Source organism: Thamnophis sirtalis, unplaced genomic scaffold (assembly GCF_051295495.1).
Source record: "Thamnophis sirtalis isolate CommonGarterSnake01/CBP01778 unplaced genomic scaffold, rThaSir2_p1.2 scaffold_10, whole genome shotgun sequence".
NCBI classification, from domain to species: domain Eukaryota; kingdom Metazoa; phylum Chordata; class Lepidosauria; order Squamata; family Natricidae; genus Thamnophis; species Thamnophis sirtalis.
Window position 1 is genome coordinate 3,059,002 of NW_028261390.1, and position 19,925 is coordinate 3,078,926.

General features: G+C 42.4%; 1 protein-coding gene across 2 annotated transcripts in view; it reads left to right on the plus strand.

The window, feature by feature from the left end:
* The first annotated feature begins 247 nt into the window (after nt 1-247).
* The window catches only part of LOC148043742 (vasotocin-neurophysin VT-like), a 30,770-nt gene continuing 11,092 nt past the window's right edge, over nt 248-19,925 (plus strand). Inside the window, exons 1-3 of one of the 2 annotated variants that reach the window (XM_087723751.1) lie at nt 248-1,001; nt 5,072-5,273; nt 6,860-7,183. In XM_087723751.1, the coding sequence (XP_087579877.1) occupies nt 855-1,001; nt 5,072-5,273; nt 6,860-7,023 (513 nt within the window). In that variant the 5' untranslated portion in view covers nt 248-854 and the 3' untranslated portion in view covers nt 7,024-7,183. Of the gene's footprint in view, nt 1,002-5,071; nt 5,274-6,859; nt 7,184-19,925 lie in introns of those variants that run through there. The other variant, XM_087723750.1, reaches the window with a different exon arrangement.

The following is a 19,925-nucleotide window of genomic DNA, read 5'->3' on the forward strand; positions in this document are numbered from 1 at the left end:
GAATGGAGGAGTGAAAGGGAGGGCAGGAGAGAAGAGAAGAGAAATAAAAACAAGAATTGAATAGAATCGGGGGAAGGAGAGGAGAAGACCCTAACCCTATTAGAGTCTTAAAAGCATTAAGACCTTGCATAACAATAAGAAAGGAACCTCTAAGGCAGATGTGCCCTTATATTTCAGAAATAGGATAAAGAAAGAAAGAAAGAAAGAAAGAAAGAAAGAAAGAAAGAAAGAAAGAAAGAAAGAAAGAAAGAAAGAAAGGTGTGAGTTAGATGGAGTTAGCCTTAAGTCAAAGGAGCTTTTCAGAACATAAAAACCGATGCTGGACTTTTATTGTTCAGAGCAAGGACGGTGCCAGCTGTTCCTTCGAAGCGTGGCATCTCTTTTTCAAAAGTACGGGAGGATTTTGATGCCTTTCGCACTCAACCTAGCGATGTTTACGAAGGTTCAGCCGGAAAACACAACATCCCTGCCAGGAGGAAAAGAAAAAAAAAAAGATTTTGGACAGAGAAAAACCATCCTGATTTTATGCTCGCTGCCTGCGTCCCTGCGGACCACCCGACTCACAATTTTGATGATGCCCCGATTAAAAATAATTTGGCTGCCAATAAAGCGGCAGCTTTGGGAGAAGGGTACAGCTCTTGGCACCGAATGGCTTAATTACGGGTGTCGGTCGGAGGCTGGTTTCGGGTGGGAGGTCTGTGGAGGGAAGGGGAAGAGAGCCCCCCCACCTGTGACAATGTTTTTTTGGGGGGGGCACAGCCTTACAGGGCTCCAAACAATTGATGCAAACAATATAAATACGCAGGGGATGCAGCCAGGATTCAGAGAGAAAGAGCCAGAAGGCAAGATATCAGATGCGCCCGCTTGCCAAACTTCTTAAGATGCGTGCCGGGATCCTTTCGGTGTTTCTCTTCTGCCTTCTCACCTTCTCTTCAGCCTGCTACATCCAGAACTGCCCCCGAGGAGGGAAGAGGTCCCTGCCAGATGCAGAAATCCGACAGGTAAGGCTAAGGCTTTCCAGGTGTTTGCATTCACCCTTCCCGCCTTCTTCCTTCTCTTCTTCCTCATTGTCCTTTCCTTGTCTGTAGCCTACGGAAGAGAAAAATTAGGGGGTATATAACCTACAGATTAACCTTAATTCTAGATTGAAGCTCTCTTTGGTAAGATTCCACCTGTTAGCAGATTAACAGAGTTGGAAGGGACCTTGGAGGTCATCTAACTCAAGCAGGAGACCCTAACACCATTTCTGACAAATGGTTATCCAGTCTCTTCTTAAAAACTTCCAGCGATGGAGCAGCTGCAAGTTCTGGTGCAAGCTGTTCCACTGGTTAATTGTCCTCACTGTCAGAAAAATTCTCCTTACATCTAGGTTGAATCTCTCCTTGACCAGTTTCCACCCATTATTCCTTGTTCGGGTGCTTTGAATGTTGAATGTTGATTTTATTTATATGCCACCCTTTTCCCCCCGAAGGGGACTCAGGGCGGCTCACAACTCAAAACCAGGGAAGGGGGGGATACAGACAAAATTAAAATGACACAAAACAATACATGGTTTAAAACACACAGCAGTCATACCATTCAAGACGGGGGGGGGGGGGGCAACAGTTCTTTAGCTTGGGGCAAATAGCTTGATCCCCCTCCTCTCCCTGGAAAATAGTTTGATCCCCTGAGACAACGCCATAGTTGCTATGGTAGCATTTGGCTATGCGCAGCGATGCTCTCCTGGTCTTTATGGGTGGGAGGGGGGCAGTTGAGCTATGATGCTAATCCCCTCGTGGGAACACAGAGGTTGGGAGAAGAGAACCAAAGAACTTCAAACTCCAAGGTTCTGGAGTGGAGAATAAGGGGATCAACTTTGTCTAAATGATATTGACATATAAAGAACGGTTGTAGGAACTGGGTATGTCCAGTTTGATGAAAAGAAGGACTAGGGAGACATGATAGCAGTCTTCCAATATCTCAGGGCCCAGGGTTGCTCCAAAGAAGAGGGAGTCAAACTATTCTCCAAGGCACCTGAAGGCTGGACAAGAAGCAATGGATGGAAACTAATCAAGGAGAGAAGCAACCTAGAACTAAGGATAAATTTCCTGACAGTGAGAACAATTAACCAATGGACCAACTTGCCTCCAGAAGTTGGGAATGCTCCAACACTGGAAGTTTTAAAGAAGATTTTGGATAACCGTTTGTCTTAAGTAGTGTAGGGTTTCCTGCCTAGGCAGGGGGTTGGACTAGAAGACCTCCAAGGTCCCTTCCAATTCTATTTCTATTGTATTCTCTATATTCTATTCTTTCTCTGTTCTATTCTAATCTCTTCTGAACTAAATGTTTATCTAGAACTCAAATAAATAGCTGCTTTTTGGTTTTATTTTTTTTAATATTTATCAGTCTCTCTTTATTCCATACTTCTGGTTGAAAGACTATTCTATGTCATGCTAAACAAATGCATATTCTAGTGGCGGCGGGAGCTCGTTGGCATCTTCAGCAGCAGCCCTGCCTCCTGTGAAAAAACCGAAGATGGAGCAGATCCACGCAGATGACGTTGCTGCAACATGACTGGAGGAGGAATTCTGGGAGTTGAAGTCCACAAGGCTTAAAGCTGTCAGGTTTGAAGACCCCTGGGGTTTTTTTCCTAAAGGGTTAGGGGTGCGAGGGTCTTGTAACTTGACAGCTTTAAGACTTGCACGCTTCAATGCCAGAGTTTCTGAGCCAACATTTTGGTTGCTAAGCAGGACCGTTGTTAAGTGATACTGATATTATATAACACTTTTAATTAAGCGGGTACCTTGAATAAACATAACTTTGAGTTTCAAATAATACTGATTTCGTTGTTGTCTTAGGTGACATCTGTGAAAAAAATTAAGGTGCTCAGGCATGAAAATGTGCCGCTCAAACACTATACTTTTCCGCTCACACTGAAAAAAAATTAGAGGGAACATTGTTTATAACCCTGGGAGATCCCTGTGGCCCCCTACCCAAGCTTTAAATCTCTTTTGAATATGGGATGGAGCACCCAGCAAACTGTTCCCCCGATTTCCTCTGGGATTGGGCGGCCTATAAATCCATTAAAATAATAGATAATAGATAATAGATAATAGATAATAGATAATAGATAATAGATAATAGATAATAGATAATAGATAATAGATAATAGATAATAGATAATAGATAATAGATAATAGATAATAGATAATAGATAATAGATAATAGATAATAGATAAATAATTGATAGATAATTGATAATTGATAGATAATTGATAATTGATAGATAATTTATAATTTATAAATAATAATAATAATAACAACAACAACAACAACAACAACTTGGTTCCTGGGGATTTCCTCTGGTTTTCTCGGCAAGCATGTGGAAACCATGTCATTTCCTTCTAGGATTTCACACCCCCAAAACTTTCTCCATGCTACGTGGTAGCCCTGGGATTTCCTTGTGGCCTCTCATCCGAGTCTTAACCAGGTTCAACCTTGTTTAGCTTTTAGAGACCAGGTTCACTCAGTTTGGGGGGTGGGGGGAGGAAGCATCTGGATTAGCAATGGTAAACTAACACCCCAGGTTAACTAGCATGATCCAACTAGCAGGTTAGTCTTATAGCTGTTTCCAGCAGCGGTGGGATTCAAAATACTTTTACTACCAGTTCTGTGGGCGTGGCTTGGTGGGCGTGGTATGGCTTGGTGGCAGGGGTGAAATGCAGCAGGTGCTGACAGGTTCTGGAGAAGCGGTAGTGGAAATTTTGAGTAGTTTGGAGAACCAGCATATGCCACCTCTGGCTGGCCCCAGAGTGGGGTGAGGATGGAGATTTTGCAGTATCCTTTCCCTGGAGTGGAGTGGAAATGGAGATTTTGCAGTATCCTTCCCCTGGAGTGGGAGGGAATGGGGATTTTGCAGTATCCTTCCCCTGGAGTGGAGTGGAAAGGGAGATTTTGCAGTATCCTTCCCCTGGAGTGGGCAGGGAAATGGGGATTTTGCAGTATCCTTCCCCTGGAGTGGGCAGGGAAATGGGGATTTTGCAGTATCCTTCCCTTGGAGTGGAGTGGAAATGGAGATTTTGCAGTATCCTTCCCCTGGAGTGGGGAGGGAAATGGGGATTTTGCAGTATCCTTCCCTTGGAGTGGAGAGGGAATAGAGATTCACAAGCCACGCCCCACCAAGCCACACCATGCCCACCAGGCCACGCCCACAGAACCAGTAGTAAAAAAATTTGAATTTCACCACTGCTTGGTGGGATGGCAGAGGAAGGATACTGCAAAATCCCCATTCCCTCCCGATCAGCTGGGACTCGGGAGGCAGAGAATAGATGGGGGCGTGGCCAGCCAGAGGTGTTATTTACTGGTTCTCTGAACTATTCAACATTTCTGCTACCGGTTCTCCAGAACTGATCAGAACCTGCTGAATGCCACCTCTGATTTCCAGGCAGAAAGTTTAATAAAACTTTTCATGAAATCGGTTAGTCAGAACAGTTATTACCAGGCTTCCGGCTTTCTGCGTTCACAACTTCTGGAGGCAATTTGCTCCATTGATTAATTGTTCTGACTGTCAGGAAATTTCTCCTTAGTTCTAAATTTCCACCCGTTGCTTCTTGTCCTGTCCTCAGGTGCCTTGGAGAATAGCTTCACTCCCTCTTCTTTGTGGAAGCCCCTGAGATATTGGAAGACTGCTATCATGTCTCCCCTGGTCCTTCTTTTCATTAAACTAGACATGCCCAGTTCCTGCAACCGTTCTGCATATGTTTTAGTCCCCTAATTCTCTTCGTTGCTCTTCTCTGCACTCTTTCTAGAGTCTCCACGTCTTTTCTACATCGTGGAGACCAAAACTGGATGCCGTATTCCAAGTGTGGCCTTATAAAGTGGTATTAACCCTTCACGGGATCTTGATTATCTCCCTCTGTTGATGCAGCCTAGAACTGTGTTGGCTAGCCATATTCAAATCCATACTTACGTATTAGGTAGATGTGTTAACCTCTAAGCCACGGGATCTCCTCACTTTGTCAACTATACCAGGGGAAAGATTGTGGGGGGTTTCTCAGTGATGTTAATCATCTTCTTTTAATTTCTCTTTTAGTGTATCCCCTGCGGCCCCGGCAACAGAGGGAACTGTTTCGGGCCCAACATTTGTTGTGGAGAAGAGATGGGCTGCTATTTTGGGACTGCAGAGACTCGGCGTTGCCTGGAAGAGAACTTTCTCCCTTCTCCCTGCGAGGCTGGTGGGAAACCCTGCAGTGCGGGCGGGCGATGCGCAGCACCTAGCATTTGCTGCAGTGATGGTATTTATAGGAGGGGGGGGAAATGGAGAAAAAAAAGAAATATCAGACATCATTTAAAAATTTTTTAATTGCATTCATTCTCAGCCAAATGTTATGTGGAGCAGTGCTGAAGCCCTAAAGCTTCTCTAACCAGTTGCCCCCCAGATGTGCTGGACTTCAACTCCCAGAATTCCTGATAGCCCTGGGAGTTGAAGTTTGAGGCGTCTGAAAAGATTCCAGCAAGTTAAAAGCCATCCTCTCTTCCGTAAAGGTAGTCCTCGTTTATCAACGGCCTCAGATGGGTACGGTTCACGAAGGTGAGGCGATTAAAAATTCATTTCCCAAGCAACGCAGGCGTTTAGGACAACCAAAATCTTCAGAGGGATTCTGATTAAGACCCAGTCAGTTTCAGGCAGCAGCTGCCAGCTGATGGGAGGCTTCTAATCAACTAAGGGGACAAAACTGAGCTTGTGGACTTTAGATGTTGGAACTTTTTAAGGATGCACTGTCCTGGGAAGATGTAACTCAGGAAACAGTGAGCTTCTTTAAGCAGCTTTCTGCCTTGCGAGGGAGCAAAACAAGGTAAAAGAAACATCTCTCTCTCTCTCCCTTCCTCCCTCCCTCTCTCTCTCTCTCTCTCTCTCTCTCTCTCCCACTCTGCCTGTCTCTCTGTCTATGTCTCTCTGTTTCTGTATCTCTCTGTCTGTCTCTCTGTCTTTGCCTCTCTCTGTCTTTGTCTCTTTCTGTCTCCCCCCCTTCTCTCTGTCTCTCTCTGTCTCTCTCTGTCTCTCTCTATTTTTTTTTTAATCACTGAGTTGTTGCAACCAACGGCAGTCACTAAATGAAGACTATGTGTATCGGTGTTTTTTCTACTGCACAATCGAGTTTCTCAGCTCCCTATAATCTTATAAAAGTCCAATAAACAAACTGTGGCTGTGATAGAAATGGCAGGCGTCTTGTTTGGCCCATCGGCTAAGAATTAAAAAACAGCATGACCTCCTTCCGTATTTTGCAACCTGAGTCACTTTCAGATGAATGGACTTCAACTCCCAGAATCCCCCAGCCAGGAATTCTGGGAGTTGAAGTCCACGCATCTTAAAGAGGTGAAGGCTGCGGAACACTGACTTATTCCCAGATCTTAAATTTGCAGAAATCTAGAGGGGAATATTTTCCAGTCAATCAGAACAGAGCCAGAAGAGACCTTGGAGATCTTCTAGTCCAACCCCCTGCTCAAGCAGGAGACCCTATACCCTTCCAATGAATAGTCGTCCAATCTCTTCTTTAAAACCTCCAGTGATGGAGCACCCACAATTTCTAGTGGTGAGCTGTTCCACTGGTTAATTGTCCTCACTGTTAGGAAATTTCTCCTTAATTCCAGGTTGCTTCTCTCCTTGATTAGTTTACATCCATTGTTTCTCATCCTGCCTTCTGGTACTTTGGAAAATAAGTTGACCCCCTCTTCTACATAGGTTCGAGACCATCCTAAGCCCACCCAGAGTAAGTTGGTGCTAAAACCCCACAAACAAGAGCTCGGAAAAGCTTTGGCTGTCTTCCCTACCTGTCTGGAACTGACCCAATGAATTCTTCTGCCTCCCATCCTTTTACAGAGAGTTGCGTCTCCGATGCTGCTTGCGGAAATGAGAACGGCGAGAGAGGACGGACGTCTCCCGAAAGGAATCTGACTGGGCTGGACGGTTCAACTGGAGACCTCCTTCTCCGGCTGATGCACCTGGCCAGCAAGCAGCAACAAGGAAAACCACAATTTTATTAAGGCGTTCGGAGCGCTGGCCTTTCGTGGCCTTAAAGGGCTTCGAACTCGAAGCTGCCCTGAGAGATCCAAAGCGTATAACCGTTTAAGAGTAAAATATAAATATTCTACCCCCAAACCAGTTCTGAATTAATAAAAGTCTTCTTGCATCGTGTGACAAAAATTGTTTAAGCGTCGTTTATGAAGAGAAGAGATAACGCTTCACCTTGCGCTGGGAAGCATTATCACAAAACCCTGGATGGCCACAAAACTCCTAACCTTTCTGTAAAGAAGGGAAAGAAAATTCTTTTGTAGGTGTACTTGTGGTCCTCATCTTACAACCCAAATGTACGACAGATCGTCCAGTACTTACGACTCTGTTCCAAAGTTCTGACATGACCGCATTTTGGGTGTCTGGCAATCGAACTTTCTCCTTAATTCCAGGTTGCGTCTTACCTTAATTAGTTCCCTTCTATTATTTTGGAGAATAATTTGTCCCCCCCTTCATTATGGCAGTCCCTCAAATACTGGAATACTACTAGGTGTCCACCCTAGTCCTTCTTTTCTCTAGACTAAAGGTAAAGGTCGCACATATGTGCTATAGTCGTTCCCAACTCCAGGGGGCGCTGCTCATCTCCGTTTCAAAGCCGAAGAGCCAGCGCTGTCCGAAGACGTCTCCGTGGTCATGTGGCTGGCATGACTCAATGCCGAAGGAGCACGGAACGCTGTTCCCTTCCCACCAAAGGTGGCACCTATTTTTCTACTTGCATTTTTTACGTGCTTTCGAACTGTTAGGTTGGCAGAAGCTGGGACAAGTCACGGGAGCTCACTCCGTTATGCAGCGCTAGGGATTCGAACCGCCGAACCGCCCACCTTTCTGTTTGACAAGCTCTTAGCCACTGAGCCACCGCATCCCTACTTCTCTAGAGGAGCCGAACCCAATTCCTGCATCCGTTCTTCATATGTTTTAGCCTCCAGGCCTTCAATCATCTTAGTTGCTCTCCTCTGAACTTTTTTTCCAAAGTCTAAACATCTTTTTTGTAAGGCTGTATTCCACGGGAAATATTGGAAAGGCAGAATGTTATATTTCCCTGGATCAGAAACGGAGAAACATGTTTTTAGGCAGGAAGCAGACTCACTTTTAATAGCCCCCACCTTTGTGAATGAGCCATTAAAAGGCCTAGCCAGTCTATTCTACATAACAGAGATCTCCCCCTTCAGCTCTAGGGTGATGGTGTAGGAAGTTCAAACCCGCCTCTCTCCTAGAAAAAATGAAATATCCTGGGAAATATTGAAGAGGCCGAATATTATATTTCCCCGGATCAGAAATGGAGAAACATGTTTTTAGGCAGGAAGCAGACTCACTTTTAATAGCCCCCACCTTTGTGAATGAGCCATTAAAAGGCCTAGTCAGTCTATTCTACATAACAGAGATCTCCCCCTTCAGCTCTAGGGTGATGGTGTAGGAAGTTCAAACCCGCCTCTCTCCTAGAAAAAAATGAAACATCCTGGGAAATATTGAAAAGGCAGAATATTATATTTCCCTGGATCAGAAATGAAGAAACATGTTTTTAGGCAGGAAGCAGACTCACTTTTAATAGCCCCCACCTTTGTGAATGAGCCATTAAAAGGCCTAGCCAGTCTATTCTACATAACAAAGATCTCCCCCTTCAGCTCTAGGGTGATGGTGTAGGAAGTTCAAACCCGCCTCTCTCCTAGAAAAAATGAAATATCCTGGGAAATATTGAAAAGGCAGAATATTATATTTCCCCGGATCAGAAATGGAGAAACATGTTCTATTCTACATAACAGAGATCTCCCCCTTCAGCTCTAGGGTGATGGTGTAGGAAGTTCAAACCCGCCTCTCTCCTAGAAAAAAATGAAACATCCTGGGAAATATTGAAAAGGCAGAATATTATGTTTCCCTGGATCAGAAATGGAGAAACATGTTTTTAGGCAGGAAGCAGACTCACTTTTAATAGCTACCCCCACCTTTCTCAATGCAACACTCATGCTATTTTGTGACACTGCACAATTACAAAATAGCCTAATAAGCTAAAAGTTGGCAAGGTTGAGGAAAACTGATTTAACTTTTGTGTAAACCAGAGGAGAGTGAAATGTATTATCCATCCCTCATTTTGTCTCTGCCCCCAAACAACTTACACAATTGATAAAGACCCCAAAGCAGAAATGGCATTTATACCTTCAGAAATTATATTTTTCTTGGGCATTCTCCAAACTGCAAACAAAAACCACCTATCCTGTTCTCTGTGGATCAACCCCTGGCCTGTCCCCATATAACCATTCTCTGCTCTCTTGATAGATTAAAATACTCACCAGGGGACCAAAAAATATCCTGGCGATTCCTCCTTTCACGCTTGCAAAGCTGGTGAGGAAAAAAAACCCTTCGATTCGGCCCACATTTGCAGCAAATTCAATTTCTTCTGAGCACCTTCACAACTCAACTCAAGGACACCAAACGTGGAGAAATCAGTTCAAATATCAAACCCTGCTGTATAAAAATAGGGGGAGAGAAGAATAAAATAGAAATGCTGGGGAAAAAAAGGAACTCTCGCACAACAACAAACCCAGTAAATGAACTCTTTTGCCCTTTAGAAAATACTAGAATATTAGAAATAAAATGCAATAGAGAAAATTACTTGTATGAAAAGATAAAGTTGGGATTGCTGAACCCATCAGAGAAAATAAATAAGCAGGTGCAACAACAGAAAGGAGGAAGGATGAGGAGGGAAAGGAAGAAAGGGTAAAGCAGAGGAAGTAAGGGTGGGGAATTAAGAGTAGGAGAGGGGGAAGAAAGAGGAGAAGGAGAGAGAAGAGGGGAAAAGAAGGGAAGAAGAAAGGAGGAGGGATGAGGAGGGAAAAGAAGGAAGGGTAAAGCAGAGGAAGTAAGGGTGGGGAATTAAGAGTAGGAGAGAGGGGAAGAAAGAGGAGAAGGAGGGAGGAGAGGGGAAAGAAGGGAAGAAGAAAGGAGGGGTGAGGAGGGAAAGGAAGGAAGGGGAAAGCAGAGAAAGTAAGGGTGGAGAATTAAGAGTAGGAGAGAGGGGAAGAAAGAGGAGAAGGAGGGAGGAGAGGAGAAAGAGAAGGGAAGAAGAAAGGAGGAGGGATGAGGAGGGAAAGGAAGGGAGGGTAAAGCAGAGAAAGTAAGGGTGAAGAATTAAGAGTAGGAGAGGGGGGAAGAAAGAGGAGAAGGAGGGAGGAGAGGGGAAAGAGAAGGGAAGAAGAAAGGAGGAAGGAGAGGAGGAAAGAAGAAGGCAGAAGGGAGGTTGAGAAGATGGAAGGAGTAAGGTTGTAGCAAAAAAAGATGAAGGCAAAAAAGTCACCCAAACTGTATTATAGATATGTGTGTGTAAAAATAATTATAGAGACTACTGATGAATAGACAAAATGTTAAATAGCAATTACAAGGATGTATATTTGGGAAAGAACTTGAAAGGGAACAAAAAAAACTTTTTTTAAAACAGAAATTACAAGATTTGACGAAGTTAAAGAAAAGAATTATGAGCCAGGAGAAAAGGGGGGAGGTTACTCACCTGTTCGGTTAAGGATGCTCTTTGGTTGAAGCATGGATGCAGGTTGGACCGAACGGCTTTTATGCACTCCAAGGGTGGAGGCGGGGCCAAGGGGAAAGGCGGAGCCAAGAGGTGGGTGGAGCTTGAAACTGCTCCGTCCCAACCCAGCACATCAAGACAGACAAATTGCAAGCATTTGCGCACAGGCACACACAGGAAGCCAGAAGTGATGTGTTGCTCACATCAAAAGCTTGTTTCTTTTCTTTTTGAAAAGTTTTTTCTTAATTTTGTTCTCTATATTGACGCAGGAGGGGGTGCACAGGTAAACCCACCAGTGGCTGGCCAGGTTAGGTGGTCTTACGAGAATGGACCTTATAAATTCATATTAGCTTGGCTTTTCATTCTAGTGCCCTGGAGTTCCAAAGTTGACTTTTAGCTGGAGTGAACTTTTCTCTCCAACTTCCTCATAAGTATTAAAAATAGGGCTGAACAGTGTGGCAAGACCCTGTAAAGTATTCGACCAAGTAGATTTTGGTCACCATACTACAAAAAAAGTTGTTGAGACTTTGGAAAAAGTTCAGAGAAGAGCAATACTCAAAGGCCTGGAGACTGAAACATATGAAGAACGCCTGCAGGATTTATGTTTGGCTAGGTAGTCTGAAGAAAAGAAAGACTAGGGGTGACATGATAGCAGTCTTCCAGTATTTGAGGGGCTGCCAAAAAGAAGAGGGGGCTCAAATTATTCTCCAAAGCACCTGAAGGCAGAACGAGAAACAAGGGTTGGAAACTGATCAAAGAGAGTAGCAACCTGGAATTAAGGAGAAACTTCCTAAGAGTGAAGACAATTAACCAGTGGAACAGCTGGCCTCCAGAAATTGTGGGTGCTCCACAGGGGAGGGTTCCTGCCAGTTCTAACCTCTTCTATATAGAAGAGGTTCCACAAATCTACCGTGCCGTTTGGAACCGGTTCCAGTTCCCCCCCCCCCCATCCATCCCCCCATCATCAAGATGAAGAGCGAGAGGAGGAATTCTGGGAGTTGAAGTCCACAAGTCTTAAAACTGTCAAGTTTGAACACCCCTGGGGGTTTTTTTTCTAAAAGGTTAGGAGTGCAAGGGTCTTGTAACTTGACAGCTTTAAGACTTGCGTGCTTCAAATGCCAGAGTTCCTGAGCCGACATGACTGGAGGAGGAATTCTGGGAGTGGAAGTCCACAAGTCTTAAAGCTGTCAAGTTTGAACACCCCTGGGTTTTTTTTTCTCTAATGGGTTAGGGGTGCAAGGGTCTTGTAACTTGACAGCTTTAAGACTTGGGTGCTTCAAATGCCAGAGTTTCTCAGCCAACATTTTGGTTGCTAAGCAAGAGCGTTGTTAAGTGAGTTTCACCACATTTTACAAGTTGGCCACTCCCACCCGGTCACATGGGTGGCAAGCCACTCCCACAAAGCAGGCCACACCTAGATAAGAGGTTGTAAAAAAAATTGAAACCCACCACTGTATTCTATCACTGGAGGCTTTTAAGAAGAGGCTGGACAGTCACTTGTCTGAGATTGTATAGGTTCTCCTGCTTGTGCAGGGGGATAGACTAGAAGACCTCGAAAGTCCCTCCTGACTCTGCTATGCTATGCTGTGCTATGCTATCCTATTCCATTCTATTCTATTTTCTATTCTATTCTATTCTATTCTCTATTCTATTGCATTCCATTCCATTTTCTATTCCATTTTCTATTCTATTCTATTTCATTTTCTATTTCATTTTCTATTCTATCCTATTGCATTCCATTCCATTTTCTATTCTATTTTTTATTCTATTCTATTCCATTCTATTTCATTTTCTATTTTATTTTCTATTCTATTTTCTATTCTATCCATTCTATTCTATTTTCTATTCTATTTTCTATTCTATTTTCTATTCTATTCTATTGCATTCCATTCCATTTTCTATTCTATTTTCTATTCCATTCTATTTCATTTTCTATTTCATTTTCTATTCTATTCTATTCTATTCTATTCTATTCTATTTATTCTATTTTATTTTATTTTATTTTATTTTATTTTATTTTATTTTATTCTATTCTATTTTCTATTCTATTGTATTCCCTTCTATTACGTTTTCTCTTTTATTTTATTCTATTCTACTCTAATTCTAATTCTAGTTGTCCATTCAAAGTAACAACGGCCCGGAAAAAAGGGACATGTGACCATTTTTCACACTTACGCCCATAACTGATGACCGTTACAGTGTCCTAGAGGGTCACGAGATCTCTTCTGCGACCTTCTGAGGAGCAAAGACAGAGGGGAAGCCTGATTCACTTAACGACCACGTCACTAATTTAACAACTGCAGGGATTCACTTAACACAACCAGGGCCAGAAAGATCGTAAAATGGAGCAAAACTCACTTAACCACTGTCTCACTTACCAACAGAAATTTGGGGCTCAATTATAGTTGGGGATTACCAGTAACTGGTTTATTCCATTGGGGCCTCTTGAAAGTTACGAAGAGAAGCGATCCAGTTGCTTGTCCCCCCCCAGTGACGTCCATCACTTCTGGAGTCTCGGTCCTCGCCCTCCCTTTCCCCCACTTTGGAGGAAAAACGCACAACCGCAAATTGTCCATATTTGACTGACCTCACACCTGCGACCTCGGCATATTAGATGAGACCTCTGGCATGGACAGCAATCTCTTGTGCCTTTTAAGAGAGACGGGCGAGGAGGCTGGTGCCCTTCCTACGCAGACCTCTCGGCCGTATAAATGCTGGCAGCTACCAAGAGGGAACCAGGGCGAGGTTTTCTGGGCAATTCCATAAACTAGGCAACTAGCAGGGATGGCCAAGATGACTTACACCGTGTTGACTCTCTGCCTTATTTTCGCTGCTCGCTTTTTCTTCTGCTTGCTACATCCAGAATAGAATAGAATAGAATAAATACTATAGAATAGAAAAGAAAAGAATAGAATAAATACTATAGAATAGAATAAATACTATAGAATAGAAAAGAAAGGAATAGAATAAATACTATAGAATAGAATAGAATATATACTATAGAATAGAATATATACTATACTATAGAATAGAATAGAAAAGAATAAATACTATAGAATAGAATAGAATATATACTATAGAATAGAATATATACTATACTATAGAATAGAATAGAATAGAATAAATACTATAGAATAGAATAGAATAGAATAAATACTATAGAATAGAATAGAATATATACTATAGAATAGAATGGAATGGAATAGAATAGAATAGAATAGATACTATAGAATAGAATAGAATAGAATAGAATAAATACTATAGAATAGAATAGAATGGAATATATACTATAGAATAGAATAGAAAAGAAAAGAATAGAATAAATACTATAGAATAGAATAGAATAGAATAGAATAGAATAGAATAAATACTATAGAATAGAAAAGAATAAATACTATAGAATAGAATAAATACTATAGAATAGAATAGAATATATACTATAGAATAGAATAGAATATATACTATAGAATAGAATATATACTATACTATAGAATAGAATAGAATAGAATAAATACTATAGAATAGAATAGAAAAGAATAATACTATAGAATAGAATAGAATAGAATAGAATAGAATAGAATAGAATAGAATAGAATAGAATAAATACTATAGAATAGAATAGAATAGAATATATACTATAGAATAGAATGGAATGGAATAGAATAGAATAGATACTATAGAATAGAATAGAATAGAATAGAATAGAATAAATACTATAGAATAGAATAGAATGGAATATATACTATAGAATAGAATAGAAAAGAAAAGAATAGAATAAATACTATAGAATAGAATAGAATAGAATAGAATAGAATAAATACTATAGAATAGAATAGAATAGAATAGAATAAATACTATAGAATAGAAAAGAATAAATACTATAGAATAGAATAGAATAAATACTATAGAATAGAATAGAATATATACTATAGAATAGAATAGAATAGAAAAGAGAATAAATACTATAGAATAGAAAAGAATAAATACTATAGAATAGAATAGAATAGAATAGAATAGAATAAATACTATAGAATAGAATAGAATAAATACTATAGAATAGAATAGAATAGAATATATACTATAGAATAGAATAGAATAGAATAGAATAACAGAGTTGGAAGGGACCTTGGAGGTCTTCTAGTCCAACCCCCTGCTTAGGCAGGAAACCCTATATCACTTCAGACAAACAGCTATCCAGCATCTTCTTAAAGACTTCCAGTGTTGGGGCTTTCACAACTTCTGGAGGCAACTTCTGTTCCACTGGTTCATTGTTCTCACTGTCTGGAAATTTCTCCTTAGTTCTAAGTTGCTTCTCTCCTTGATTAGTTTCCACCCATTGCTTCTTGTTCTACCCTCAGGTGCTTTGGAGGATAGCTTGACTCCCTCTTCTTTGTGGCAACCCCTGAGATATCGGAAGATGCTATCATGTCTCCCCTAGTCCTTCTTTTCATCAAATTAGACATACCCAGTTCCTGCAACTGTTCTTCATATGTTTTAGTCTCCAGTCCCCTAATCATCTTTGTTGCTCTTCTCTGCACTCTTTCTAGAGTCTCCACATATATTTTTTTATATTGTGGCAACCAAAACTGAATGCCATATTCCAAGTGTGGCCTCACAAAGGCATTATCAAGTGGTAGAATAGAATGGAATGGAATAGGACTGGACGGAACATAACATAACATATTGGAATGAAGAATAGAATAGAATAACAGAGGTCTTCTAGTCCAACCCCCTGTGTAGGCAGGAATGTGAGGCAAGTGGCAGTTGAAACAGAGTTCTTTTCAGGTGGGGAGGGGGAGTAGAACATCTGGGAAGAAGCAATGCTCAATCAAACCTGGACTCAAAACACAGCTTAGAGAGTGGCCCCTGCATGGCCCCATGGGAGTCTGACAACCAATCAGAATACGTTTCTTACGCAGGGACAGGAAACAGAGAGGTGGGGCCGAACAAGGTATAAAAACCCAGCAAGCCCCCTTCTTTCTCTCTTCTTCTTCTTCACCCAACATTTAGAAGCATGGGGTCCCCCATTTTCGGTTCAGGACCTCAGGCCATGTGGTCCGGTCCACCATTAAACCATCTTTCCAAGCAGCCTCCATGTTTCCAATGTCTTTTTTCCCCCCACTTGGAACTGAACCCAGAAGGGCATTTCTTCCAACAACAGAATGCTTTTGAACTGGAACGTTCCCAGTAAATCTTAATGAAATGTTCTTCCTGTCCTGGATTGCTTAATGGTGCGTACGGGGGCACGAGCTGATACCCAGATTTGGCCAATAATTTCTCCTCTCTAGCCTCTTGCCTTCCCTGCCCCATGAGTTTTCCTCCTAGCCCCCTGTCTTCCCTCACCCCCATTAGCTCCACTTGATTTCTCTGGCTGGTCCCTTTCCTTCTCTGTCCCCCCATTAGCTCCGCTCGATTTCTCCTAACTGGTACCTTCCCTGATCCCATTATTTCTGCTAGATTTCTTCTGGCACAAAAGAACAGACACAAAGGAACAGAGTAAGAGGGTTGGAAGGGACCTTGGAGGTCTTCTAGTCCAACCAGGAAACCGCCTACCACTTCAGACATATAGTTGTTCAATCTCTTCTTAAAAACCTCCACAAATTCTGGTGGCGGAATAATTGTTCTTCCTGTTTGGAAATTTCTCCTTAGTTCTAGGTTGTTTTTCTCCCTGATTAGTTTCCATCCATTGCTTCTTGTCCTCCCTTCGGGTCCTTTGGCGAACAGGTTGACACCCCAATCCCTCTTCTTTGAGTCAGCCCCTCAAACATTGGAAGACTGCTATCATGTCACCCTTAGTCCTTCTTTTGACTACAAGTCTCCCAGAGGCAAAATTCACTCCCAGCATCTCTAGCTATCTAGCAGCTCTGTTTTAAGCCCATATATTGTTCCCCACTTTCTACCAACTAGGAAGTCTGTGTAGTATGACACATGAACTAGGAAGTGTATATAATATGACACACCTTGCAACAGGTTAATGGGAGCTGTTTCGTATCAAATTGTCCGCTTTAACGCTTGTGGCATTCCACAATCAATCCTCAGAGTTTTAACTGGAGGGCAGCTCTCTATGTTCACAAAACCAGGCCTCCTTAAGTCAAAGAACAAGCAGTTGCATTCACACAGCAACCAACCCTGGTTAGTTTTAACCTTGGTTAGGGTTTGTGTGTGTGTGTGTGTGTTTGGCTTAGGTGTTTGGGACCTTAGTACTTATACCTTTGATGAGTCTGGGGGAAGGCAGAGCAAAGGAGTGTCCTTAAGTCTTTGATGAGTTGAACCACAAAAGATTGCAACTGTTGAGTTCTGTCCAGGTAATACAGAATGCTTTTGGACTGGAACGTTCCCAATCAATCTTTGATTTGAAACGATCTTCCTGTCCTGGGTTGCTTAATAGTGCGTGCTGGGGTACAATCTCCTCGCTCGCCCCTTGCCTTCCCTGACTCATTAGCTTTGCTCCTAGCCCCCTGTCTTCCCTGATCCCCATTAGCTCTGCTCGATTTCTCTGGCTGGTCCCTTGCTTTCTATGTGGGTGGATTATAGGTGTCGGTCGGAGACTGGAGGTCTGTGGAGGGAAGAGGAAGGGAGCCCACCCACCTGTGAAAATGTTTGGGGAGGGCAGAGCGTTACAGGGCTCCAAGCAATAGATGAAAACAATATAAATACGCAGGGGATGCAGCCAGGATTCAGAGAGAAAGAGCCAGAAGGCAAGATATCAGATACGCCCACTTGCCAAACTTCCTAAGATGCGTGCCGGGATCCTTTCGGTGTTTCTCCTCTGCCTTCTCACCTTGTCTTCAGCCTGCTACTTCCAGAACTGCCCCCGAGGAGGGAAGAAGAGGTCCGTGCCTGAAATAACAACCCAACAGGTAAGGCAAAGGTGTTTGCATTTACCCTTCCCATCTTCTATCGTAAGGAAGAATCCCATAGCCTTCTCTTCTTTCTCGCTGTCCTGTCCTTGTCTATAGGTGACCAAACTTTTAATTTCCAGGAGGGCTGTCCATGAGCCACACCGGTGGGCTGAAAGGTAAACCCCACCTCCCCAATGCAAAGGTGATACAGCAATTAATAGAATTGGAAGGAACCTCAGAGGTCTTCTAGTCCGACCCACCTCTCAAACAGGAGCCCCTGTACGGTTCCAGACAAATGGCTGTCCAGCCACGCACGGCTTCATTCTGTCGTAAAATGAGACACTAAAAACAGAAAATACAAGCACGCTTCCACCATTCCACTTTGAATCAAGAGTTTATTTCATGAGTAATTTTGAACATGAAAAAGCCAGCGTTTTGCATCAATTCTGTCATAAAAAATATCCCTATATAAAAAACAAAGGGAAACCACAAGCAATAAATCTTATTTTAAGATCGGAGGTTTATTGTTTCATGTACAATTTTAGCAAACATAGCATTACTTAGATTAGCAATTTATTGCAATAAGCTCCACTGACATAGCTGAATCCAGCAAGGATTAGCTACAGCCGGTGGCCCTAAATGCTTCCCAAGATATTATTTTTATACTTCTCTGCACGCTTTTCACAACTTACTCACAACTTACTTCCTTGATTATTAATTATTAATTATTAGTATTTTATATTTAGTAATCAGGGATCAATGATCAATTAATGATCAATGATCATCTAATTATTGATTATTCATTATTATTGATTATTGATTACATATTATTTAATTATCAATTAACTATTATCTAAGTATTAATTAACTAGTACTAAGTATTAGTTAAAGAGTATTAAGTATTAATTAATTGTTAATGAATTGGTATTAATTAGTGTTAATGATAATTAATTAATTAATACTAATTGCACGGGAGATGGGACTCCTGAGGTGGCCCATTTAGGGAACCTCCAGGTCGAGGAACAGTGTACCTTAATGCTTTGGGATTTAAAAGGGGGAAGGAGCTAAGGAGCACCTTAGCAGGAAAGCTATGCCTCCAGAATGTTATACAATATAATACAGTACAATACAATACAATACAATACAATACAATACAATACAATACAATACAATACAATACAATACAATACAATACAATACAATACAATACAGTAGCAGAGTTGGAAGGGACCTTGGAGGTCTTCTAGTCCAACCCCCTGCCTAGGCAGGAAACCCTATACTGTTTCAGAGAAATGGCTATCCAACATCTTCTTAAAGACTTCCAGTATTGAGGTATTCACAACTTCTGGAGGCAAGGAGTTCCACTGATTAATTGTTCTAACAGCAATAGCAGTTAGACTTATATACAGCTTCATAGGGCTTTCAGCCCTCTCTCAGCGGTTTACAGAGTCAGCATATCACCCCCACAGTCTGGGTCCTCATTTCACCCACCTTGGAAGGCTGAGTCAACCTTGAGCCGGTGAGATTAGAACCGCTGAACTGCAGATAACAATCAGCTGAAGTGGCCAGCAGTACTGCACCCTAACCACTGCGCCACTTCGGCTTTTCTGTCTAACTGTCAGGCAATTTTTCTTCAGTTTTAAGTTGCTTCTCTCCTTGATTAGTTTCCACGCATTGCTTCTTGTTCTACCCTCAGGTGCCTTGGAGAATAGTTTTGACTCCCTCTTCTTTGTGGCAACCCCTGAGATATTGAGAGACTGCTATCACGTCTCCCCTGGTCCTTCTTTCTATTAAACTAGACATCCCCAGTTCCTGCAACCGTTCTTCATATGTTTTAGTCCCCCAATCCTCTTGCTTGCTCTTCTTTGCACTCTTTCTAAAGTCTCAGCATCTTTTTTTCATTGTGGCGACCAAAACTGGATGCCGTATTCCAAGTGTGGCCTCACCGAGGGATTACCGTATAAAGGGGTATTAACCCTTCATGTGATCTTGATTCTCTCCCTCCATTGATGCAGGCAATGTTCATTGTCTTCTTTTCATTTCTCTTTTAGTGTATGTACTGTGGCCCGCAAAACCGAGGGAAGTGCTTTGGGGACAAGATTTGTTGTGACAAAGTACAGGGCTGCCTACTTGTGACCAACCCAGAAGGAAGTTGCCGGGAGGATGGCTGTCCCCTTAATTCCTGCCCGTAAGGTAGGAATCCCCCCCCCTCTTTGGAAATAAGTTGACCCCCTCCTTTTGGGGGCAACTCCATGGATTGGGGACCACCCTAATCCCACCCAAAGAGAGTTGATGCTAAAACCCCACAAACAAGAGCTCGGAAAAGCTTTGGCTGTCTTCCCTACCTGTCTGGAACTGACCCAATGAATTCTTCTGCCTCCCATCCTTTTACAGAGAGTTGGGTCTCCGATGCTGCCTGCGGAAGTAAGAACGGCGAGAGAGGACGGACGTCTCCCGAAAGGAATTTGACCGGGCTGGACGGCTCAACTGGAGACCTCCTTCTCCGGCTGATGCA